The 27270-nt window shown below is 44.8% G+C and overlaps 2 protein-coding genes across 3 annotated transcripts in view; both read right to left on the bottom strand.

Annotated features, from left to right (window-relative positions):
• LOC144670298 (uncharacterized) overlaps positions 1-27270 on the bottom strand; it is a 940207-nt gene that overhangs the window by 702479 nt on the left and 210458 nt on the right. The gene's annotated exons all lie outside the window — the stretch shown is intronic.
• Positions 15196-15864, bottom strand: LOC144670486 (histone H1.5-like). Its single transcript, XM_078532977.1, has one exon. It carries the CDS (start codon positions 15862-15864, stop codon positions 15196-15198), a length of 669 nt encoding a protein of 222 aa, XP_078389103.1.

Raw genomic sequence — 27270 nt, 5'->3', positions numbered from 1 at the left:
ATGTCTGTGCTGGTTATATTCATCTTGTGCCACTTCACCACCTTTTCCTGTAGCTCTGCACATTTTTCCTTTTCAGTTAATCCAAATCTCTTTTGAAGACATTGTTTGAACCTGCCTCCATCACACTACATAAGAACATAAGAAATAGGAGCAAGAGTTAGCCATTTGTCCACCCTAGCCTTCAATGCCATTCAATAAGATCATGGATGATCTGATTGTGGCCTTTGTTATTCACAATAAGAAGTTGTGGTGGAAGAATTAATCCAGGCTGGTCTTTTTGTTCATGCTGGTTTATTTTCAAGACAGCTCCTCAGTGCTACAGACTTCCAAGTAGCTTCCCCACAAAGTGTTTCAGCTGCATCTTTTTATTCTGTTTAGGTGGGATAATCAATGCCCGTCACCTGTTTAACTAACAGTAACAAGGCTTTTGTCATTCAAAAATCTGTGTAATTCAGCTTTGAACATATTCAATGACCCTGCATCCACTGCTGTCTGAGGTAGAGAATTTCAAAGATTAAAGATCCTTTGAGAGAAGAAATTTCTCCTCATCTTTGTCTTAAGAAGGAGACCCATCATTTTGAAACTGTGCCCCCCCACCTTGTTCTAGATTCCCCCATGAGGGGAAACACCCTCTCAGCATCTTTCCCTCTCAGAACATTTTAAGATCTAATAAGATTACCTCTCATTCTTCTAAACTTAAATGACTATTGGCCCAAACTGCTCAATGTTTCCTCAAGGGACAACCCCTCATCCCAGGAATAAACCGAGTGAACCTTCTCTGAACTACTTTTTTTTTTGGAAAAATATACTTTATTCATAAAATATCTGAAAGAACATTACAAAACATTTCCAAATGGCCATCACAAAAAGTGCAATCATATTCAACTTTTCCACATGGATCACGAGGAGCAATTAATACCAGCAATGAACATTACAGTATTTTCAATATGGTCATCACAGACAGTCAGACAGTGCAATGGTATTGGAGTTATCGATATACAACATGTTGCACTCTGAAGTGCTTCAATATAATTGAGACACATGTCGCTTTCACTATATACATTCCTTGTGAGTCATACAGTCGAGGGGTCCATACAATTCCCAGCCCCTCGGTGCACTATGGCAGAAAGGTCTTAGACAGTGACCTTTCCCCATTGCGCCTTTGTGACGGCTGTCCCAAGCTTTAGTGCATCCCTCAGCACATAGTCCTGGACCTTGGAATGTGCCAGTCTGCAACATTCAGTCAGGGGCAACTCTTTGCACTGGAAGATCAACAAGTTTCGGGCAGACCAAAGGGCATCTTTTACCAAGTTGATGATCCTCCAGCTGCAGTTGATGTTTGTCTCGTTGTGTGTCCCTGGGAACAGCCCATAGAGCACAGCATCCTGTGTCACAGAACTGCTCGGGATGAACCTCGACAAAAACCGCTGCATCTCTCCCCAGACTTTCCACAAAGGCACATTTCACAAGGAGGTGAACAATGGTCACTTCCCCACTACAGCCACCTCAAGGGCAGCGTGCGGAGGGGGTGAGACTCCTGGCGTGCAGGAAGGATCTGATAGGGAGGGCCTTTCTCACCACCAGCCAAGCTACATCTTGGTGCTTGTTGGAAAGTTCTGGTGATGAGGCATTCTGCCAAATGACTTTGACAGTCTACTCGGGGAACCACCCGACAGGATCCACCATCTCCTTTTCCCGCAGGGCCTCTAGGACATTACGTGCCGACCACTGTCTGAAGGACTTGTGGTCAAAAGTATTTCTCTGCATAAATTCTTCCACAAGGGACAGGTGGTATGGCATGGTCCAACAACTTGGAGCGTTCCGCGGCAGCGTGGCCAGACCCATCCTTCGCAACACCAGGGACAGGTAGAACCTCAGCACGTAGTGACACTTGGTGTTTGTGAACCGGGGGTCTACGCACAGTTTGATGCAGCCACACACAAAGGTGGCCATCAGAATGATGGCGATGTTGGGCATATGTCGCTCCTTCGACAAGATGACCAAAACTGTCCACAGTGTTCGAGCTGTAGTCTCACCAATGCCCTGTACAGTTGTAGCAAGGCATCTCTGCTTTCATTCTCCATTGTCTTTGCAATAAAGACCAACATTCCATTTGCATTCCTAATTACTTGCTCGAGCTACATGTTAACTTTTTGTGATTCATGTCCAGGATCTGTCTGAACCGCAGTATTTTGCAATCTCTTCACATTCATATAATGATCTGCTTTTCTATTTGTCCCACCAAAGTGGAAATCCTCTCATTTTCTGACAGTATAGTCCACGTGCCACATTTTTCCCACTGACTTAACATATCTATATTGTTTTGTAGATTCTGTGTCCTCCTCACAACTTCCTTTCCCACCTATCCATGTACTGTCAGCAACTTTGTCTAGTCTGTCCTTTCATCTGAGTCATTAATATAAATTGTAAATAGCTGAGAACCCAGCAGGGGGAAGGGAGTGAGCCAGAGGTTGTCGTACACGTCGGTATCAATGACACGGGGAGGACAGGTATTGAGCTCCCTCAGTCAGAATTCCAGCACCTAGAGAGGTAGTTAAAAAGTGGGCCCTCAAAGGGAGTAATCTCGGGATTACTGCCAGTGCCACGTGCTAGTGAGAGTAGAAATGTGAAGATGGGGAGAATCGATATGTGGTTTGAGGCTGGTGCAGGAGGGAGGGATTCAGGTTCTTGGGACATTGGGACCAGTTCAGGGGCAGGAAACACCTATTCAAAAGGAACAGGTTGCACCTTAATAGGACTGGGACCAATTTCCTCATGGGGAGAGGCACTTGTGTGATTCAGGAGGGTTTGAACTAAATAGGCACAGGGTGGACATCAGTATATAGAAGCAGAGCTGAGGAATAACTGTGGAAGAAGTGGGAACATACAAGATAGGAGTAGATGAAGAAGGAATCTAAGAGCGATACAAGGACATGTGTATTATGGCATAAAGTGTGGTGAATAATGTTGATGAGCTAGAAGCACAAATTGCCATGTGGGAATATGATGTCGTGGCAATGATGAAAACGTGGTTTAAAAATGGTGAGGACTGGGTGCTTAATTTTCACTGATGCAAAGTGTTCAGAAAAGATAGAGAAGGGAAAAGGGAGGTGGGATGGCAGTACTAATTAAGGAAGTCACTGTAATCTTGGTAAGAGACAATATCCTCAAAAGGACAAGGGCAGAATTCATTTATTGGAGCTGAGGAATAATAAGAGGATGATCACACTCACGGGGATATTCAATTGGCCTCCAAAAAGGTGAGAGAGAGGGAGATAGAGGAGCACATCTGCAGGGAAATCACACCATGTGGGACTCTCAATGACGGTGACAGAAATGCCTGTCTGTCCCCCTGACTATGAAATCTCCACTAATGACTGCATTTCTACTCTTTGCTGTTCCCTCCTGTGCAGTTTCTTGCCCATTGATGCCATTGTCTGGACTGCACTCCTTCTGGGTGTCACCATTCCCAGCAGTCTCCAATGCCGAATACCGGTTTGACAGTGGCACACAACCCGAACACTCCTGCATTTCCTGCCTTTTCCTCCTCTTCCGGATTGCCACTCATCTACTATCCTGACCTCTCTCTCTCTCCCTTTGAGGTGTTCAGCTCCTGGAATGTACGATCCAGCGATCTCTCATCCTCCCTGATTCTCCACAGTGACTCCAGCTGCCCCTCAAGCTCGGAAATCCTGAGCTCGAGCTCAAGCAGCTGGAGACACTTCCTGCACATGTGGCTCCCAAGACATATGAAGTGTCCTGAGGTTCCCACATGGGGCAGGAACTGCAAACAACAGGTCTCAGCTGCCCATCCATGATCGAAAACAAACCTCTATTCCCTCTTTTAGAATCCAGTTTGCACCTTGTTTAAATTGTTATTTATATTAAATACCTCAAGACCTGTTCTGCACTAATACTCTTATAATTGCCCTGATTGAAATGTTTAATTTTCCAGCTCCTCGTTTAATCAATGCCTCATTTTGAGAAATCTGCACAAACCAACCAGCTCCCTTCTTTCCCCTGATATCATGCTTTGACTATTTATTATAAACATGGCCGGTTTGCTCCAACCCCTCCCTCACAGCTCTTTATCCCCCCCCACCGCTCTCACTCTTCTCTCCTTCTCTCTCTCACTGCTGCTCTCGGGCTGCTCTGCCGCTGCTCTTTATCCACCCTCCAGCCTCACTCAGCTCTCACTCTCCTTCTCGGCTCCTCCACAGTCCCAAGTTTCTGACTGTTTAGGAAATTCGCTGATCTTTCTTTGCTCCAAGATGGGAGACCTCACACTTCCCCATATTGACCACCTTCGGCCAGTTTTGTTCACTCACGGAATCTGTCAATGAGCCTTTGAAACTTGCTGCTCCTGCCTACACTACTAACCATGTCACCTAACCTAGTGCCATCAGCAAGCTTGGATATAGGCTGGAATTATTTCAAATTGAAGAGCTCTGGGAATGCAAACACAACAGCCAGCTGACGTGACAGAGAATCAGTTCAGTATAAATCTCTCCAGGCTGAAAAACAGCCATTCACCACTACTTTCTCCTTTCTGTCCCTTATTCAATTTTACATCCATGTTGCACCTGCCCCTTTAGTCCCGTCTGCTTGAATTTTACTAACAAGTCTTTTTCAAACCTCTTTGGAAATCCTGACAAACACCATCAACCTCACTATCCTGGGCAATGTTCTTTGAAACTTCATCAAAGAACTTCATTAAGTATTTGCCATGGTTTTCTGTTAACCAATCTGTGCTGGTTGTCATTTATCAACCCATGTTCTACCAAGTGACAATGAATTTTGTCCTGGATTATTGTGTCTCAATGTTTCCCCACCACCAACATTAGACTAACTGGTCTGTTGTTCCTAGCTTTTTCCCTCTCCATTATAAACATGGATGTTAAATTAACAACCTGCAGTTCTCCGGCTTCACTCCCATATCCAAGGAGGTTTGAAAGATTGTGGCTCGAGCTTCCTCTATTTTCCCCCTTCCTTCCCTCAGGAATCCAGGATGTATCCCATCCAGGTTATGTGACGTATTTACTGTGAACGCTGCCAATCTTGTGATGGCCTCCTCTTTATCTATTTTCATCCTATCCAATTTCTCCACCAGCTCCTCCTTTACTGGGAGATTAGCAGCATCCGCTTGTTTCGTGATGACAGATGAACTGTTCTCATTTAGTACCTCAGCCCTCTGCCGCCACAGGATCTTCTAATCAGCTGACCTTTTCAGTAACTGTCTATACATTGGTAAAAGACTTCTGTTTTTGGTTAGGTTACCTTCTAATCTTTTCTCATACACTCTCTTGGCTGACCTAATTTCCTATTTCAGCTCTCCTCTGTGCTTTCTATATTCTGTTTGGTTCTCTAATGTATTATGAATCTGACAATTATCATCAAGCTTCTTTGCAGTTCCCACAGAGCACAGGATGTGTAGGCAACAGCTCTCAGCTGTCCCAACACTTCACTGAAATGAGCCATTTAATTAAAGTTCTTGTTATTTAGATTGTTCCTCTCTTTCTCTCTTCTACTTTTGCTGTTGTCTCTCGGTTTCAATTACACATCAGCTCCTTCCCCGTCTGCACCTAATCCCCACTCTCCACAAAATCCACATTTTAAACTCTTCACTCTGCAATTCACTCTCTCTGTGTTTGAGCTTGCTGGTCACTCTGGTACTTTTTGTAAAATAATTGTTCTACTTTATTTATTCGAAAACAGTTTGTTTTTAAATTATCAATTCATTTGCACTGTAATTCTAGTTCATCGGAATTCAATGTTTCAATAAATTGGAACTCAAGAAAATCTAGAGATGACTTACTTGTTCTGCAATGGCGTGTCTATTCCACTTAGTTCATTAAACCCTGTTCTAAACAGAAAGCTTAATCCAGATAATATCTCGACCTGATGAACTGATGATGCACAGAACTCTCAGCTTTTTACAGGAGTTATTCCGCTTTTGATTTTAACTTGTTCGCTGGTGTCGATTTACTTGGATTCTTCACCTGATTTCTCTGCTGTCCAATGAAGTTCTCCCAGCAGAGTTCTCAATAATAATTTGATTTTTCCTCACAGGATTTCAATCTTGATGGTTTTTGAATTGTTTTATTAAAGGATTTAGTTTTGTAACTAGCTCTAACTCCCTAGCTCTCCTCATGATCAGACAGGAAGTTTCACTGCTGCGTTTTCAAGCAGCTGACAGCTTAATTTGAAAAATCATTGAGACAGGATTTTGGGTTTGAATCCAGTCACAAATCTGGTTGTGATGCCTTGTGGCTCCAGCTGTCATGTGACCTGCCAGGGGATGACATCATAATTGCCCCAGTCATGTAGCTGTTGATTGGTCGATTTCTTAAACACTTTCACTGGGACTGACCTGGTCGCAGTCGCCTTTGGAACACAAAGGTGTTTTTTTTCAAATCCCACACCGGAATTTGTATGTAACAAAGAAGACTGATACTCTAGTACAGCACTGAGGGAGGGCTCCACTATTCGAGGTGCTATCCTTCAGAAGACCCATTAAAACGAAGCTCCCTCCAGCCTCTCATTTTGTTGTAAGTGATTCCATGGTGCTCTGCCGAAGACCCGAGCAGTGGCGTTATTCTCCTCCTCCCTGCCTGCGCAGTCGCTGATATTTATGTCTCAATCAACAGCCCAAGACATGGTCACATTGGTGCCTATGGAGGTTTCCTATGTGCAAGTTAGCTGCCTCTTTCTGACAGAAAGTGTTTGTTCCTTTTCCCTGGATGAGTTTCAGTTTTGCACAAATAAAACATTAAATTTGACTGAAAACTCAACTCAGGTGGGACTCAAAATCACAACCAATGCATTAGTAATAAAGGATAGAGGGTTTAATTGATCAGAGTGTGTGATGAACTAATGCTTTCTGTATTAAGTACCGATTTCATTGAGATAATATGAGAGAGAGGGAAACAGCTGGATTTTAATTCCAATCCTATGGCTACTATTCCCAAAAACACCATGGAATTGGGTCAACAGGCAGATGTTCCTGCATTAAAATACCCAAATACTGATCAAAGGATTCACAGCTGGTAAAATCTGGGAAATGCAGCTTGGATAGGATACTGCAACATTTACTGGGAGCTGCGCTGTGTGTAGGATTCTAGTTCTGAACTGGAGATTTTCAATATTGAGAGAATAACAGCATCAACAAATTTGGACAGGGCTGCACCTCGTTTCAGTTCCCTCCAATAACTATTGAGCACAGATCCGGAGTTAACCCTAGAATCATAACCCACATCAAAGATTGAGATTGATAAAATAAACCTCACATTCACATAGAAAATCGGACAGGGTGAACTACTGAACAAATCCATCATGTTACCAGGCACTGACAAACTGCACAATACACACACAGCACCAGAGCCTGACAGATACAGAATGAAGCCCATTACTCACAGCACCAGCGACTGACCAGTACAGAATAAATCACCCACTCACTACAGTAACGGAGACAGACAAATGCAGAATGAATCCCACATCACACACAGTACAGCTGACCAGTAGATACAGAATACATCTGATACCGTTTGACATTCAGAAGTTGAGAATGAATCAGACTTTCACACGGTGCCAAACACTGAGACGCAGAGGAATCATAAGCACACGTTCAGACTCAAAGTCTGACAGAGACAGAATGAATCCCACAGTCATTAATGAAAATGAAAATAGCAGAAGATGGTTTCAATCCATCGAGCTCTGGGTTATGGGCCCAGCATGCTTCCGCTGAGCCACTCTGCTAGATGGGAAGGGAGTGCCACAGTGTTATTGTCACTGGACGAGTATTCTAGAGACCCAGGGGACCCAGTTTCGAATCCCACCATGGCAGATTGTGAAATTTGTCAAAACTCTGATTGTCGATTGTCGTCAAAAACCATGCAAAACCTGCCTCTTTTACGTGACCCGACTGGTAGCTCCAGGCCCCTGACCCGCAGTAACGCGTTTGTCTCTTAAATACCCTCTGAACAAGGGCAATTAGGGATGGACAAAGTTGTGCACAGCATCTGGGATTGAGTGTTACAAAATGTATCTAACACTTGCACAGATTAACAGACCCTGACAGACAAAATGAATCCCACTCTCACATACAGCATCACAGACTAACAGATGCAAAATATGTTTCAAAGATTCCCAGATATTGAGAATGACTCCCACATTCCTGTTCAACACTTGACACTGACAGATACAGACTGAATTCCACACACACATTGAGCAGCAGATGTTGGAATGTCCAAAATTAATCCCACCTTCAGACACAGAACCAGGCTCTGACAGTGAATGAGAAGTGCACAATCAGATAGTACCACAGACTGAACGATCTAGAATCGATACCACATTGACTTACAATGCCAGAGACTGACAAACACAGGATGAATCTCATTTACAGACAGTTACAGGGACTAACAGGTATAGAATCAATCCAACACTCTCATATTGTGGTCAAGAATGAAAGATACAGCATTTATCCCAAACTGGTATATCATAGAAACAAGGATCAAGAGTAGGCCATTCGGCCCTTTGAGCCTGCTCCACCATTCAATATGATCATGGCTGATCCTCTATCTCAACGCCATATTCCCTCTTTCTCTCCATACCCCTTGATGCCCCAAATATCCAAAAATGTACCAATTTCTTTCTTGAATATACTCTGTGACCCGGCCTCCCCAGCCTTCTGTGGTAGAGAATTCCACAGGCTGACCACCCTCTCAGTGAAAATGAGACCATGAAGCCGCACTGAAACATCTTTATGGGGTATGTGGAACATTCCTTGTTCCAGTCCTACTCAGGCCCCCTCCCGCAACTCTTTCTTCGGTATACCGATGACCATTTCGGTGCTGCTTCATGCTCTCACCTGGACCTGGAAAAAATGATCCATTTTGCTTCCAATTTCCATCCCTCCATCACCTTCATGGTCCAACTCTGACACTTCCCTTCCTTGACCTCTCTGTCTCATTTTCTGGTGATAGACTGTACATCAATATTCAATACAATCCAATGGTTCTCCCTTATCTTTTCTACTAGTTACACCCTCCAAAAACTTCAGTAGATTAGTTAAGCATGATTTCCCTTCCATAAACCCATGCTGACTTTGTCTAATCCTATTAATGCTTTCCAAGTGTTCAGTTACCATGTCTTTTATAATAGACTCTAGAATTTTCCCCACTACTGATGTTAGGCTAACTGGCCTGTAGTTCTGTTTTTTCTCTCCCTCCTTGTTTAAATAGCGGGGTTACAATTGCCACCCTCCAATCTGTTGGAATTGCTCCCGAGTCGAGAGATTTTCGATGATTATCACCAATACATCCAATATTTCCTGGGGCACTTCCTTTAGTAGCCTGGGATGTAGATCATCAAATCCTGGGGATTTTTCAGCCTTTAACCCCATTAATTTCTTGACCACAATTTTTAAACTAATACTAGTTTTCTTCAATTCCTCCCTCTTGCTAGACCCTTGGTTCCCTAACATTTCTGGAAAATTATTAGTGTCCTCTTTTGTGAAGACAGAACTAAAATATGTGTTCAATTCTCGTGCCATTTCTTTGTTCCCCATTATAACTTCCCCCAGTTCTGACTATAAGGGACCTACATTTGTCTTTGCTAATCTTTTTCTCTTCACATATTTATAGAAGCCTTTACAGTCAGTTTTTATGTCCCTTGTAAGTTTAATCTCATACTCCATTTTCCCCTCCTTGACGAATCTTTTTGTCCACTTTTGCTGAATCCAAAACTGCTCCAAATCTTCAGGCTTGCTCTCTTCTCTGGCAATTTAATATGTCTCCTCTTTGGATCTAATTCTATCCCTAATTTATTTTGTAAGCCATGGTTGGGCCACGTTTCCTATTTTATTTTTGTGCCAGACAGGAATGAATAATTGTTGTAATTCATGCATACGTTCCTTAAATATTAGCCATTGCCTATCCACTGGTCAACCTTTTAATTACGGTTCCCCAGTCCATCATTGCCAACTCGTGCCTCAGACCCTCTTAGCTCCATTTATTTAGGTTCAGGACCTTCGTTTTGAATTCAACTTCTTCACTATCCATCCTAATGAACAATTCCATCATTTTATGGTCGCTGTTCCCCAAGGGAGTTAATTCTTTCTCATTGCATGGCACCCAGTCTATGATAGCCTGCTCTCTAGTTGGTTCCTCAATGTCTTGGTCCATAAAACCATCACATACACACTCCAGGAAATCCTCCTCCACAGCATTATTGCTGTGTGGTTTGTCCAATCTGTATGTAGATTAAAGTCACCCACAATTACAGTTGTATCCTTATTGCATGCATCTCTAATTTCCTGCTTAATGCCTTCCCTTACATCTCCATTACTGTTTGGAGGCCTATAGACAACCCCCACCAACGTTTTCTGCCCCTTGGTGTTTCTTATCTCCAGCCAAACAGATTCCTCATCATGATTTTCTAAGCCAATATCCTTCCTCACTATTGCATTGATTTCCTCCAATACTAACAGTGCCACCCCACCTCCTTTCCCTATTGGTCTGCCCTTCCTAAATATTCAATACCCCTGGATGTTCAGTTTGCATCCTTGATCACCCTGTAGCCATGTTTTCATAATTGCAACTATATCATAACCGTTTATATCTATTTGCACCGTTAATTCATCTACCTTATAGCAAATGTTACACACATTAAGATATGATGCCTTTCAACTTTTCTTTAACTTTGTAACCATCTTCCCTTTATTTTGCACTATGACCCCATTTGTTTTTCACAATTTTTTTTCTGCCTTTCACTTTTGATTCTTACTTTTCTGTCTTTTGTTTCTATCCTCGTTTCCCCTTCCTCTGTCTCCCTACTCAGGTTCCCATCCCCCTGCCATTCCAGTTTAAACCCTCCCCAACCGCACTAGCAAACACTTTCCTCCACCACCACCACCACCCCACCCCCAACCCCTCCACTCCCATCACCCCCCCACCTCCAACCCCTCCAATCCCACCACCGCCCCACCCCCAACCTCTCCACCCCTGAGGACATTGGCTTCGGTTTTGCCCAGATGCAACCTGTCCTGTTTGTACTGGTCCCACTTTCCCCAGAAGCGGTCCCAATGTCCCAGGAATCTGAATCCCTCCTCCCAACACCATTTCTTCAGCCATGTATCTATCTGATATATCCTGTTATTTCTACTCTCGCTAGCACGTGACACTGGTAATAATCCTGAGATTACTACCTTTGATGTCCTACTTTTTAGTTCACATCCTAACTCTCTCTATTCAGCTTGTAGGAGCTGATTGTTTTATTTTTTACCTATGTTGTTGGTACCAATATGCACCATGACCACTGGCTGTTCACACCGCCCGCCACCCCCCTTCACAATTCCCTGCAGCTCTCTGGGACATCCTTGATCCTGGCACCAGGGATGCAACAGACCATCCTGGAGTCTATTTTGTGGGCCACAGCAACGCCTGTCTGTTCCTCTTACTATTGAATCCCCTATCACTATAGCCCGGCCACTCTCCTTCCTCCCCTCTTTTGCAGCAGAGCCCCCCGTGATGCCATGGACTTCTGCTGCTTTCCCCTGAGATGTTGCCTCCCCCAGCAGTATCCAAAACGGTATATATGTTAGAGAGGGGGACGGCCACAGGGGACTCCTGTACTACTTGCCTCCCTCTACTCTGCCTGGTGGTCACCCATTCCCTTTCTGCCTGTTCAGTCTTTACCTGCAGTGTGACCGCCTCACTGAATGTGCTGTCCCCAATAATCTCAGCATCACAGATGCTCCAAGGTGAATCCACCCGCAGCTCCAGCTCCGAAATGCAGTTAGCCAGTAGCTGCAGCTGGACGCACTTCCTGCACACATGCTCACCAGGGTCACTGGAAGTGTCCATGAATTCCCACATAGCACAGGAGGAGCATATCGCGGGTGTGAGCTCTGCTGCCATGAGTTCCCTTTAAATTAAGCTTGTTAGTTACTCCCTTTTAAAGAATACTAAATACACTAGGGTCCTTATTCCACTCCTACTACAAAGTCCTCACATTATTTTGTTTAAACTGATGGACTGCAGCAGTTTAATTAATAGAATAAGTAGAAGTACTTACCTGACCTACTTACTGCGTCATATTTTGAATCGTGATGTTACTTTGAACTCCACCGACTGGAGGCCCTGAGGGTCCGCCTCTCCTCTCCAGACTTGGCCTCCGTCAGAGGGAGAGAATGAAACTCCCGCTCACTCACATGCACCGCTAACTGACAGGTGCACAATGAGTCTCAAACACTATCACAGTCAGACACAGAACGACATCAACAATCACTTTTAGTCCCAGAGCCTGACAAGCACAGAATGAATCCCAGACTCTCTCACTGTAGCACGGCCTTACAAACAGTGAATGAATCCCAAACTCATGCACAGTATCAGAGTGAGTAAATCCCACACTGGCACACATTATCAGGGGCTCTCTGTTACAGATGGAATCCCCCTTTCCCGTATAGTCTCTCTCTGTGGAGAAGGGACCCTCGCAAAACAATCAGGCGACATTGCCCGATGTATAGTAAAACACTGTGGAACTGGGGCTGGAGAGAGTCTTTGTAAAATGTATTTCCTGACCAAAGTAAATGGGCTGATGACGGGATGGGAGGAGGAGTGAGGGCGAGAAATCACAATCTGATTGGCCTGTTTCCATATCCAAACCTGAAATTATATACTTAGAGGCTGGTTTAGCCTTTAAACTGTCCATTCAGAGTCACCTTTTCCCAATCCTTCATTAGCATAGATCGGGGAGACTGTCTATTTAATCGGCGTTCGGAAGGGGTTTGGTTTATTTCTGTGTCTGAAACTGAAGATGGTTGATGAGAAGAAACCAGCTCCCAAGAAGGGAGCCAAGAAAGCCTTAAAGAAACCGGTAGCAAAGGGCGGCAAGAAGCGGCGAAAGTCGAGGAAGGAGAGTTACTCCTGACCATTTTCTGAACAGATTCACCAGTCAGAGTTACAAGGACTATTAATACAATCTGCTCGACAATCCGCCTTTTTAGACTCTGTGAGGAACCGCCCCGAACAGTAATTGGCTGCAGCCTTACGCCCAGGCAGTTGCGTCCAAAATCGAACCAATGAATTAATTCCTGGCAACTCAGGTCCTCATTGGTCGAGTTGTTTTTAATTGCCCATTTAAAAATTCCGCCTTTTTTTGCAGCCGTTTCCCGTCTCGACAATAGACTTCGTTCTTCCCTTTTTTGAAAATTATAAACACCATTTTTCACTCTCAATCACTATTTCCTAACCCCAATGAAATTCCAGTTCATGTAACCTGTCCCGGCAATTTGTAAACCCCGCATCATCCTGGTGAATCTGCTCATTTTTGGACAGAAACACCAGTCTGTTGTTTGAACTGTGTAAAGTCAGTGCTGAATTTCCCAGGCAATAACTGAATTGTTAATATAATAATAATTGAACATTGCTCCATACGGCACAACCAACCTTTAAAATCGCCGCTCGCTTAGAGGGCTGGAATGGGTAATAAAATAGAAACGGTGCTGGGGGCATCAGACCCCTTCCCATTGCCCTCATTCTGGGCTGTTCATTCCGATAAAGAGCGGGAACGGGAGGGGCTCGAAGCTCCCCCTGTTCCCGGTCTGAGTCTTGACGGACATCCGTGCGAATATTGGGATTAGGAGCAGGAGGAGGCCGCTCAGCCCATCGAGCCTGTTCCGCCATTCAGTGAGATCATGGCTGATCTGATTGTAACCTCAACTCCACTGACGGATTGAACGGCTGATGTCAGAGGAACCGCCGGATCCTGTCTTTACTATCCGACTCATTATTCATCCAGAACAAAACCTTTCGACAATGTGAAGCAGTGGAGAGACTTTTCAGTGTCAGTGCAGAATGTGCCATCCGGGTAAATAAACAACGAGCAAACTGAGATTCTCAGTACATTCCCCGTCAGAATAAATCAGGCACTAACATTCCCGATCACAGCTCATCTCAGCTCCCGTTCCCAGGTCTCTGCTCTCTCTGTGAGGCAGTGGGTGGCTCTTAAAAGAGCCTTTGTTGTGTGTTTGGTAGAAAGGGTCGAGTTGTTCAGCCGCCGAAACCATAGAGAGTGCGGCCCTGGCGTTTCAGAGCGTACACCACATCCATGGCAGTGACCGTCTTGCGCTTGGCGTGTTCAGTGTAGGTGACCGCATCCCTGATCACATTCTCCAGGAAAACCTTCAGCACCCCGCGAGTCTCCTCATAGATCAAACCCGAGATCCGCTTGACACCGCCACGGCGAGCCAGGCGGCGGATTGCTGGTTTGGTGATGCCCTGGATATTATCACGAAGCACTTTGCGGTGCCGCTTTGCTCCGCCCTTCCCCAGTCCTTTGCCTCCTTTCCCTCTGCCAGACATGATGATTCTTCACTCAGATCGCTGCTAAATATGAGAGACGAACTGTTTCCGTTCCTCTTTTATACAGCCCGCCCCGACCTGACTGAGAAAGGGACAGAGAGTGAGAGGCGGGACGGGGAGGAGACTGAATGACAGACAGAACAGAGGAATGTCTATGATAATCCAACTCCGCCTCCTCCCTGCCAGAAACGACTTTGTTTTTAAATTCTCGACAATGGAAGTTAACACAGCGCTCGGCACAAAGTTTATAGATTGGAGCTTCATGTTCAACGGTTTTAGAGACCCGCAGCTTTTAAATAAAGAGCTTTACAAATAAAATTCAGTAATATTCCCGCCCAAGTACAAACACTATATCCTGTCAAATCCGCCTGTTTCCACTTCACTCCCAGCTTCTGTTCTATCCCCACACACCTCCCCTCCAGGCGGGTTGAGCAGTTTACCGACACCTCACTCCAGCTGAATTAGACAAACTCATGTGTTGGGCTTTGAGTTGTAACGCGGGGTTTCTGCGCCCGGGTAACTGTCTTACACACTCTCACCTTGAATCTGTGAAAAGGGAACGAGCAGAAACTGACAGAGCAGCTGAACAAATCCCCAGTTACAATGGGGCACGGACACCGCTCTGTTTTATTGCAGATTGGGGGAGGGGCTGGGTATAGTGCATGTCAGTGAGATACCGGGAATTTTCAATTGAATAAAAATCATTTCAGTGTGAAACCTGCTCCCAGCGCCGGGAGAGGGACATTTGATTCGGGGATCAGCTCTTTCCTGAGAGACGTGGGCGGCTCTGAGAAGAGCCTTTGTGTTCAGAGGTTTACAATTTGCTCGGCTGGTTTCATTTCTTTCCTGGCGCTGCTTTCTTGGCCTTTGCTGCTTTCACTTTGGGCTTGGCCTTCGATTTATCCACTTTTTTTAAAGCCTTTCCGCCCGTCACCTTCTTGGCGGGAGATTTTTTCTTCAGCGCTGCTTTCTTCACCGCCTTTTTTGGAGTTGCCGCCTTCTTGCTGCTTGTTTTCTTGACTGTTGCTTTCTTCGCTGGGGATTTCTTGGCTGCTACTTTCCTGGCTGGAGATTTCTTAGCTGCTGGTTTCTTTGTTTTCACCTTCTTGGCCGCTGGTTTCTTGACTAAAGATTTCTTGGCTGTTGGTTTCTTCTCCTTCTTTCCCACTTTCCCCTGGGATTCCTTCTTAGGGATTTTGAAGGAGCCGGAGGCGCCCTGTCCCTTTACCTGCACCAGGGAGCCGCTCTCCACCTTCCTCCTGATACTGAGCCTGATCTGGGAGCCGAGCTTCCCCACATCGACACCGCTGCCAGACAAAGCTTTCTTTATCGCGGCCAGGGACATCCCCTTGCGATCACTGCAACCCGCCACAATCTGGAGGATCTGTTCGCCTAACTTGGGACCGGCTGCCTTCGATCGGGAAGCCGCCTTCTTCTTCTTGGGAGGTTTGACTTGAGCGGCAGCGGCTGGAGGAGCCGTTTCGGCGGCTGCAGTATCAGTCATATCCGAGACTGTGTGGAAAATCTCTCTGACAGTCAGAACTGGATCAGAAATGAAAGCAGTGGTGGCGGCTCAGAGCAACTTAAACACAGAGAGCGGACGGGGCAGAGACAACCTGCTGTCAGCTCCCGGCTCCTCCAGCCTCTCTGTGTTTCTCTCTCCTCATAAACTCCCCAATTCCACTTCAAATTGGACATTTCAGATTCCCACACTCGCTTCCTTCTGTTAACAAAATCCGAATCTTTGTTGTCGAGAAAGTTCCATCCGAATTAAAGGCAGCAATTTCGATTTAAACCCGTTTCTTTGCTGCTTTGATCGCGCCCTCTCAGCCGAGCGCTGACTTCTTCTCTGTGTTTCCACTGAAATCTTGAAATTAACGAAATATTTCCCTTAAATTCTCTCTTCAGGGCTGAGCAGGGGAGCATCGCGATCTTATGACAGGAAAATCTTGTGATTTTATACAAGAATGACTCGGAAACCTGGCGCTGAGGCCGGACACACAAACACAGTGACATTAGTCTAACCCGCCCGCCCCTTTAACACACTCTCGCTGATACAATGTTCACATCTACACATTGACAGGACAAACTGTGTCTCAGATTTACAGCTCCCAGGACAGGCTTTCCTCTCCACTCGGCCTGTGCTGTGGATTCTCGGGGATTAGTTGTAGTTTCCCAGCTCAGTAACTGTTAAACCCTCTGAGACCGGAGCTGCTCACAGTGTCTGTTCCCCAGATTCAGGGGACTGCAGCCAATCACAGGGTTAACCCGTAACTGGTTTAAATTATTATCTTGTTCACAAGCAGACTTATTTTTGATCATTTGAAGATACAGATTGTGTGCACTCAGCCACTAAACAACAGTGCCCCTCCTTTATATTGAATTCAATAGAGAGGGGCTGGAGGGATAGACAGAGACAGAGTGAGTGAGGGTGGTGAGACACAGACGACCAGACAATACATCCATCAGTTGCAGAAATCCCTGTAAATTATGTCTCCATCCATAAAATTTCCCCTGGAAAGGCAGAAGCTGCAGCCTCAGTTCTCACTGATACTGTAGCAGAGACACATTATTAATCCCACACTCAAGAACAGTGCTGTGGTTTGACAGAAGAGCTAGGGAGAGGAGGCATAAGCTTAATGGTCCAGTTCTAAAAAGTGTGCAGGGTCAGAGGGCCCGAAAATCTTTAGATCTTTGTAGGTGATAGGAGATTTTGAGAGAGTAGTTAGGAAAGCAGATGGTATCTTTGATTTCATCAACAGAGGTGCTGAGCATAAAAGCAGGAACGTTATGTTTAACCTTTACAAAGCTATGGTTATGTTGCAACTAGACTATTGTGTCCATTTCTGGTCACCACACTTTTGGAAGGATGTGAGGGTCTTTGAGATGGTGCAAAGGAGATTTACTAGAATAGTTACAGGCATGAGGGGTTATAGCTGCAAGGTTGGTTGGAGAATCTGAAGCCGCTCTACTTGAAGAAAATAAAATTGAAGGGAGGTCTGAGAGAGGTGTACAAGATTATAATAGGTTTAGATCAGGTAAACAAAGGAAAGCTGTTCCCATGAGCTGAGGGTAGAAGGATTAATGGACACGGATTTAAAATTTAAGACAAGATGTGCAGGGGGGATGTGTGCAAGAACTTTGTTACTCTCCGCGTAATGACCTGGATCTTGATCCCTATGGGCATTGTGGAAACGGAGATGGTCAAAGATTTCAAACGGAAATTGTGTGGGCGCCTATGGGAAATAAAGTTGCAGGGATAGATCAGGAGAATAGGACTGACTGGATTAATCTACAGTCAGTCAGTATGGACTGGATGGGCCGAATGACCTCCTTCTGAGCAGTAATGTCTCCATGACTCTGTGACTGTATAACTCGATGACAGTGTCAGTGAGTGAGAAACAATGGCCCATGTTTAACCCTCTCTTCCCTGTTGTACTCCCTGCAGCTCAGGGCCGTTGGATATTACTCCCAGCGAGTGTTTCACTTGGATCAGATGAATCTGGAGAGTTGCTGTCTGATATTAACTCATTCACGGGCCCAGCAAACACCCCGACTCCCGGGTTTCTCCAGTGATTCTGCAGGTTGCTTTGTGAAGACGGGCCCCTGAACACCAAACAGCCTGCAAAGAAAGATCCCAGAATGAGTTTCTTGTGGGGGCAAGTCCCAGTTCTCATCGTTTCCTCCTCATAAGCTCCAGGTCTTTTGCTGAATCTCGAATAAAAGTGACTTGGAGAACATTTCCAAACAAAATAGTTTCATGCAATGTTGTAGATTTCTGCGCTTGCGTCATTCCGACCCGCCACCAGAGCTGAACTGGGGTGGGGTGTGAGGACAGGGGGGAGGTGGGGATGCGGTGAGCAGAAGAGTGCATGTGCGCTGCTCTCCCCCTGTTCGACCTGGGACAGGAAGAGCCGCCATTGGAGAGACCACAGTTCCGGGGGGAGGGAACAAACAGCAGCCTCCTAGGAGGATGGAGACAGAATGGCAAGGAGTTCTTATTAGCGATTTTCCAGTCCTCTGGGAAACCTCCCTGACTCCAAAGATTCCTGAAAGATCACCACTAACGCCCTCACTATCTCTTCAGCTATCTCCTTCAGAACTCGGGGGTGGAATCCATCTGCTCCAGGTGATTTATCGACCTTCAGACCTTTCAGTTTTCCTAGCACCTTCTCCTTGATAATAGCCACCATACTCACCTCTGCCCCCCGACTCTCTTTAACTTTGGTGATGTTACTCGTGTGTTCCACCGTGAAGACTGACGCAAAGTACCTATTCAGTTCCTCTGCCATTTCTTTGTTCCCCACTACTATTTCTCCAGCGTCATTTTCCAGTGGCCCAATGTCCACTTTTGCCTCTCTCTTACCCTTTATATATCTAAAAAAACTCTTGCAATCTTCTTTTATATTACTGTCTAGTTTACCCTCATATTTAATCTTCTCCCTCCTTATTTCTTTTTTACTTGTCCTCTGTTGGTCTTTGTAGGCTTACCAAACCCCTGGCTTCCCACTGCTCTTCGCCGCATTGTATGCTTTCTCTTTAGCTTTTATGCTGTGCCTGACTTCCTTTGTCAGCCATGGTTGCATCGTCCTCCCTTTAGTATGCTTCTTCTTCCTAGGGATGAATTTTTGCTGTGTCTCCCAAATTATTCCCAGAAACTCCTGCCATTGCTGTTCCACTGTCTTTCCTGCTAGGCTCATCTGCCAGTCAATTCTGGCCAACTCCTCCCTCATGCCTCTGTAGTTGCCTTTATTCAACTGTAATACCGTTATATCTGATTCCAGCTTTTTCCTCTCAAATTGCAGGGTAAATTCTATCATATGATGGTCACTTCCTCCTAAGGGTTACTTCACCTTAAGCTCCCTTATCAAATCTGCCTCATACATCACTAAATCTAGAATTGCCTGTTCCCTAGTGGGCTCCACCAAAAGCTGCTCCAAAAAGCCGTCTCGTAGACATTCCACAAATTCCTTTCCTTGGGATCCACTACCAACCTGATTTTCGAGTCTACCTGCATATTGAAATCCCCCATGATCACTGTAACCTTGCCTTTCTTAGACGCCTTTTCTATCTCCGGGTGTATCTTGTGCCCCACATCCTGCCTACTGTTCGGAGGCCAGTACATAACTCCCATTTTTTTTAATCTTTGTGGTTCCTCCACTCTACACACACAGATTCTACATCATCTGACCCTATGTCGTTTCTTGCTGTAGATTTAATTTCATTTCTTACTAACAAAGCATCCCCACCCCGTCTGCCAGCCTGCCTATCTTTTTGATAAGATGTATACCCTTGGATATTTAGCTCCCAGTCCTGATCCCCTTGCAGCCACGTCTCCGTGATGCCCACCACATCATACCTGTCAATTTCAAACGGCGCCACAAGCTCATTTACCTTATTTCGTATACTGCGTGCATTCAGATACAGCACCTTCAGTCCTGTATTTCCCATCTCCCTTCTCATTGTCGTCCCTTTATCTGATGTGCTTGAAGTTAGATCCCTAACCCTTTCCAAACACTCTGCCCTATTTTGTGTTCTGGACACTTTAATAGCCTCTCCTGGGCTTTCCTTTCTTTTCAGTTTTTTCATAATTTTCCATGAAGTTGAATCCGCCCCCCACACGCTAACCTGCTGCTTTGTTTCCAATTAGTCAGACTTCTTGGAGTTTTCCCCTTCCCTTCCACCCAATTTCTAGTATGTTGACCTCTCTATTTAACCTTTTCGCTAGAATATTATTCGCAGATCGGTTCAGGTGGAGAGCGTCCCAATGGTACAGATCCCTCATGTTCCAATGCTGATGCCAGTGCCCCACAAAATGGAACCCCTCTTTCCCACACCACTCCTTTAGTCACGTGTTTACTTCCCTTATTCTCGCGCCCCTATGCCAATTTGCACGTGGCTTGGGTAGAAATCCGGAGATTATAACCCTTGAGAACCTGTTCTTTAATTTAGTTCCTAGTTCCTGATAATCTCCAAACAGGTCCTCCTTCCTAGTCTTACCTATGTTATTTGTCCCGACGTGGACCACAACAACTGGATCCTCCTCCTCCCTCTCCAATATCCTTTCAAGCCGGTCAGAGATGTCCCTCACCCTGGCACTGGGCAGGCAACATACCATGCGGGTCTCTCGATCCTGCATACAAAGGATGCTATCAATTCCCCTAATTATAGAATCCCCTACAACTACCACTTGTCTTTATGCTCCCCCCACTTGAATAGCCTCCTGTGCCACGGTTCCATGGTCAGATGGCTCATCCTCCCTACAGCCCTGTTCCTCATCCACACAGGGAGCAAGTATCTCGTACCTAATGGACAAGGTCAAGAGCTAAGGCTCCTCTGTTCCTGAAACAGGATCCCTCTACCTGCCTCACTTGCAGTCACACCCTGCTGACCATGACCACTGACCGAATTTGAGGTACTTAATCTAGCGGGTGTGATCGCCTCCTGAAACAAAGCGTCCAGGTAACTCTCCCCCTCCCATCTGGAGCTCGGACTCCAGCTCATCAATTCTGAGCCAGAGTTTCTCCAGCAACCAACACTTGCTGCAGATGTGGTCACTGCGGCTCGCAATGGGATCTGCCAGCTCCCACATGGTACAGCTACAGCACACCACCTTCCAGCAATCTCGAATTAGTTAATTAATTTACTAATTAGCTTTGCAGTTTTTTTTCAAATTTGGTGCAGATTTCCTACCAACCAATCAGGTCGCAACTTTCCTGTGACATCACTTTTTCAGTTTTGGCTTCAGTTACTCTGTGCCCCGAGGTCACCGCTCCGGTGCTCCTCACTCCGAGTCTGCTCCCTGGAGCAAGGGGCAGGGAGCACAGTTACATAACAGAAAGCACAGTTACTCAACAGAGAACACAGAAACATGACAGAGAACACAATTACACAACAGAGAGCACAGTTAAACAACAGGGGCCACAGTTACACAATAGGGGCGCAGTTACACAACAGAGAGCGCAATTACATAACAGAGGGCACAGTTACACAACAGAGAGCACAGTTACACAACAGAGAGCAGTTACACAACAGAGGGCATGGTTATACAACAGAGAGCATAGTTACATAACGAGGTGCATAGTTACACAACGGAAAGCACCGTTACACAACAGGAGTCATATTTACAAACACGGGACGTCTCTGAGCAGCAAGAAACAGCTTTACATAAGTGATCAGTCTCTCCATCTCAGTGTCTTGCTGATTTGCTCGGCATCTTTCTCTGTCACCTTGTGTACCCTGACAGTCTCTTGCTGCCTTTCTGTATGTGTTTCTCTGTCTGTTTCTGGCGTTACACAGTGGAAATATGGAGCTAAATTAATCCTCCCAATTCTATCCCAAAAAGCACGAAGCAAGTGATTACTTATTTCCCTAACACACAACACTGATATTCATCACCCAATAATTTTATGAAGCAGAGTGGCACAGCGGAAGCGTGCTGGGCCCATAACCCAGAGATCGATGGATTGAAACCATCCTCTGCTATTTATGGTCTAACTTAAAGAGACATTGGCTGCTACGACAAATTTCTCTTATTAATCTTTACGGTTTACAGCATTGGATTTCCGTTTCCCATAAACACAAATCTTCAACAAACCTCTCAAATTCCTTTTATTCACACTGGGACACTAGCGGCAAATGCTGCAAACACACAGCAGCAGAGACTTTCTGTCAGCCCATTTCTCGCGAAGAGCTGGCACTGCCTGAATGTTTTTCTCTCGTTCACTATCACTCCAAAGTTATCTGAATCGGAAATTCCTGAGATGGAAACAATATAGTGAAGTTTATATGTATTAGTACGTCTGATCTATATGATACCCTGCAGTAATTCATCATTCTAATTTGGACAACAGCTTCCTCACTGTGACATGTAGCATCGAAAAGAACAAAAGTGCCATCATGGTGAAGACAGCATCATGTCAAAGACAGTTAATCATTATTACGACAGATATCGACATTCCTCCTTAATTACAGGTTTTAAACGTGGAATTCAGTTCCATAATCACCATGAACAGAGAAAGTGAAGTTTCCTTCCTTCGGCCTTGCATCAGATACATATTGTACTAAAAACTCTTTTGAGTGTCTCTGATTGTTTCCTTTTGCCTGTTAGTAGCTGTTTGGAAGTTAATGCGTTCAGCTTCCTACTCATTCTGCCCTTATTTTCCTTAACTAAGGTGAAAGTTGTCACATTTCTGTGACATTTCTTTGCCTCTAACGTATTGTGGTCACTCATTGTTAGATGCTAATTTACTGTCAGAAGATTAATTAATTCTCTCTCGTTACTTATTATTGAATCTAGTATAACCCTTTCTCTTGTGATTTCCAAATCAGGGTGGAGGCAGAAGAGATTAAATGACAAAACAGTTGATGGTGCAAGGCTCAGATAAATGGACAAGTAACAAAACCAAAGATGTGTTTAAAAGAGGTGTGAATGATGATGAACAGCTGCCATGCAAAATCAAGAGAAAGATGTGAACTAAAGCAAAACATCCAATATAAATGATACACAATGGGGATTGAGATTACCCCCTCAAATTGCTATACTCAGTATTGAGGTTGGAAGGGTTTAAAGTGCTCAATTGAAAGGTAAGATACCGTTCCTAGAGCTTACATTGAGATTAATAAGAACACTGCAAGATGCCGAGGACAAGATGAAACTTAAAATGACAGCTGTTCGGAAGCTCGGTGTCATGCTTGCAGAGTGAACAGATCTTCCACAAAGCAATCACTCAATCTTTCCAATGTAGAGCAGATCACATTGTGAGCAGTGAATACGGGGTACTAAATTGAAGAAAGTGCACTTAAAACACTGTTTCACCTGGAATAATTGTTTTGGTGAGGAGAGCTAATATCCCATACCAACACTGCTAATTTACCTTCCTTTTTTCCTCAACTGATTTTCTCTCCTCTCTGCGATTGACAGGGCCCCCAACCAATTTTGTTCCTTATTGCGACCGCTCCTCCCACCAATTCCCTCTCTCCCAGGATTCCGATAGTCTTCCCCTTGTCTTCACCTTCCTCCCCACCACCCTCCACATTGAATGGATCATCCTTTGTCATTTATTTAGAAGGTAGCGAGTTGCTGTGACCTTGAATGCTCTGCCGCATAGGATGGTGGAAGCAGATTCAATATAAACTTTCAAAAGTGAAACGAACAACTACAGAAGGGAAAAAAATTAGGGCTATTCTAAAGGATAAGGGGAGTGGGGCTTATTTGTTACAAAAGAGTTTGCACAAAAAGGTTGAGCACAAATGCTTGCCACTGCGTTGAAGTTTATAGCGAAATGGCGGACATCGCTTCCCAGAATGCCCTGGGTTATATAAAATGGCCTATCTGTACCAGAGGGCACGCACTGCGCAGGCGCAGGAACAGGCACGTAAACAAACGGAAATCGATTCTGCGCCAAGCACGCGCGATACAGCAACAGGAAGCTGCTCGTGATCGAGCGCAGCCTCAGAAACACCGAGTTTCAGTGGCTTTCACAGCCTGAATCAGAGCCGCTCCATCCGGTGGACGTGCGGAGAGGGACCCGGGGGACGGCAACATGAAGCCGATGGTGCAGCGCCTCCCCCATCCCAGCCGCCGCTTCCCGGTTTTTTTTCCCGTTTGCACCGAGTCTTTGATGCGGTAACAGAGAGGGTTGGGGAGGGTGATGCTGTTCATGTGGTTTACATGGATTTCCAAAAGGCATTTGATAAAGCCTCACACAACAGATTTGTCAACAAAGTTACAGCTCATGGAATAAAAGGGACAGAGCAACATGGATATGGGATTGGCTGAGTGACAGGAAACAGAGGGTAGTGGTGAATGGTTGTTTTTCAGACTGGAGGAAAGTTTATAGTGGAGTTACCCAGGGGTCGGTGTTTGGACCCCTGCTCTTAAATGTTATATGTTAATGACCTAGACCTGGGTGTACGGGACACCGTTTCAAAATTTGTGGATGAAACTTCGAGGTATTGTGAACTATGAGGAGGATAGTGTTAAACTTCTAAAGGACAGAGGCAGGTTGGTGGAATAGGCAGGCAAGTAGCAGTGGTAAAAGTTCGACCTCAGAATGCCTGGGGAAGTCAGTGCATTTGATGGAGCGGTTTCTGGGATGCAGGGAATTGTGGGATCTGCAGCTTCCATGAGGAGATGTTAGTAAGTGTTTTATTGCAGGCTGAATGTCAGTGAACTGAAATGTAAACTCTTTTTCTTTCTCCACAGATGCTGCCTGATGTGCTGTGTATTTCCAGCATTTTCTCTCTTTATTTCAGATTTCCAGTATCCACATGATTTTGTCAGTGAATTATAGCAGGTGTCGCTCACAAAACCGAGGCCGGAAACACAAACTGAGAAATGAACAACCCTTGGAATCAGAATGGATGTTGGAGGTGGAAGTCGTTCCTCGCTTACTTTGAAGGTATGTTCCTGTTGGCTGACTTTGAACTGGAGAGTAGAGAGAGGAGAAGCTGATGCGTTTAACCACGAGCACTTTTAAGAAAAGTAGGGCCCAACCATTTCTGATCAAATGTTATTAACTGTTTCCTGTACAGTAACAGAGACTGACGGGGAGTAAATTTCACATTCATTTCCAATAGTAGAGAGTGACAGACAGAGTTAATTCCACCCACACACATATACTGTAAGAGAGATTGACAGAGAGTTAATTGATTGAATTATAGCATGATTACAGCACAGAAGGAGGCCTTTCTGCCCATTATGTCTATCCTGTCCTTCTGAAGGAGCAGTTCACCTCGTGCCACTTTACCACCTTTTCCACATAGCCCTGCACATTTTTCCTTTTTTGATAATAATCCAATTCCCTCTTCAATACTTAGATTGACCCTGCCTCCCCAAATTCCCAGGCACTTTTCCTAGCCACTCGCTGCATGAACAAGGTTTTTCCTCATGATGTCATTGGTTATTTTGCCAATTACCTTAAATCTGCGCCCTCTCTTTCTCCACCTTTCCACCAATGGGGAAAAAGTCTTCCTGTCTACCCTGTCCACACTCACAGCAACAGAGACTGACTGACAGAAATTTAATTCCACACACATGCACTAATTCAGATTGTTAGACTCTTTATTCACACTCGCATACAGAAACAGACATTGACAGGAAGATAATTCCACAATCTCACACAGCAACCAAAACTAATAGAAATTTAATTTCACACTCACTCACAGTCACTGATTCTGACAGAGTGAATACCACACTCAGCATAACTGAGACTGACAGGTACAGAATTAATTCCACATTCATGTACAGTAACAGAGGTTGACATGTAAGATGTGAATTCCACACCCACAGAAAGCACCAGAGACTAAACGATTGAGATTTAATTCCTCACTCCATAACTGAGACTGAGAGTTAATGTCGCATTCATATACAGTAACACAGATTGACAGATGGTGAGGGTGAAATTAACTTTCTTGAAGTAAGAGAGCCTGAAAGAGTTATTTCCATGTTCCGATACAGTAACTGTAACTGACATAGTTAATTCTATATTCACCTACAGTAACAGGTTATAATAGAGTTAATTTCACTCTCACCTACAGTAACTGTCACGATTGGATAGAAAGCTAAATCCGCACTTACACACATGACAGAGATTGATAGATTGAAAGTTAATTCACAGTCACAATAACAGACTGGCCAATGGAGGGTTAATTTCACACACTCAGAAACAGAGGCTGAGAATTTATTTGTTTATCCCTCACTCACATACAGTAACATAGACAGTCTAATATGAGGGTGTGGAACTAACACTCTTAGTTTCTGTCAGTCTCTGTTATTGTAGGTTAATTCCTCACTGAAACATTAATGACAATTGACAGGTCCTTAATTCCACTCACAGATGTCCTAACAAAGACTGGGAAAGAGAATTCCACACTCACAGTAACCGAGACTGACCAATAGAGAGCTAATTCCACACACTCGTACAGTAACAGAGACTGATGTAAGGAGTTAATTCCACACTCAGATACAGTAACTGAGACTGACCCATAGAGTTAATTCCACACTGACAGTAACAGAGTCTCACAAATTGTTTGTTTATTCCACACACATACATAACAGAGACTGACCGACAGAGAGTTAATTCCACACTCACATACAGTAACAGAAATTGATATAAGGAGTTAATTCCACATTCTCATACAACAAGAGGCTGACAGAGTGAATTCCACAATCATTTACAGTAAAGGTTGTCCGAAAGTTAGTCCCACTCTCATAACCGGAACAGAGACTGACAGAGATTTAAATTACACACTCACATATAATAACTGATGAATCAGTGCTCCTACATGTTGAACATCACTTGGAGGAAGGTCTGAGGGTGGCAAGGGTGCAGAATGTTCTCTGGGTTGGGTACTTCAATGTTCATCACCAAGAATGGCTCGGTAGCACCATTACTGACCGAGCTGGCCGAGTCCTAAATGACATAGCTGCTAGACTGGGTCTGTGGCAGGTGGTGAGGGAACCAAGAAGAGGGAAAAACATACTTGACCTCATCCTCACCAACCTGCCTGCTGCAGATGCATCTGTCCATGACAATATTGGTAGGAGTGACCACCGCACAGTCATTGTGGAGATGAAGTCCCGCCTTCACATTGAGGATACACTCCATCGTGTTGTGTGGCACTACCACTGTGCTAAACGGGATAGATTTCAAACAGATTTAGCAACTCAAGACTGAGCATCCATGAGGATGCTTCAGCAGCAGTAAAATTGTGCTCGAACACAATCTGTAACCTCATGGCCTGGCATATCCCCCACTCTACCATTACCATCAAGCCAGGGGATCAACCTTGGTTCAATGAAGAGTGCAGGAGGGCATGCGAGGAGCAGCACCAGACATACATAAAAATGAGGTGTCAACCTGTTGAAGCTATAAAACAGGACTACTTGGATGCCAAACAGCATAAT

Source organism: Cetorhinus maximus, chromosome 31 (genome assembly GCF_964194155.1).
Source record: "Cetorhinus maximus chromosome 31, sCetMax3.hap1.1, whole genome shotgun sequence".
Taxonomy (NCBI): domain Eukaryota; kingdom Metazoa; phylum Chordata; class Chondrichthyes; order Lamniformes; family Cetorhinidae; genus Cetorhinus; species Cetorhinus maximus.
Note: the sequence above shows the minus strand (reverse complement) of the source record. Positions and strands in the feature narration are given on the sequence as shown.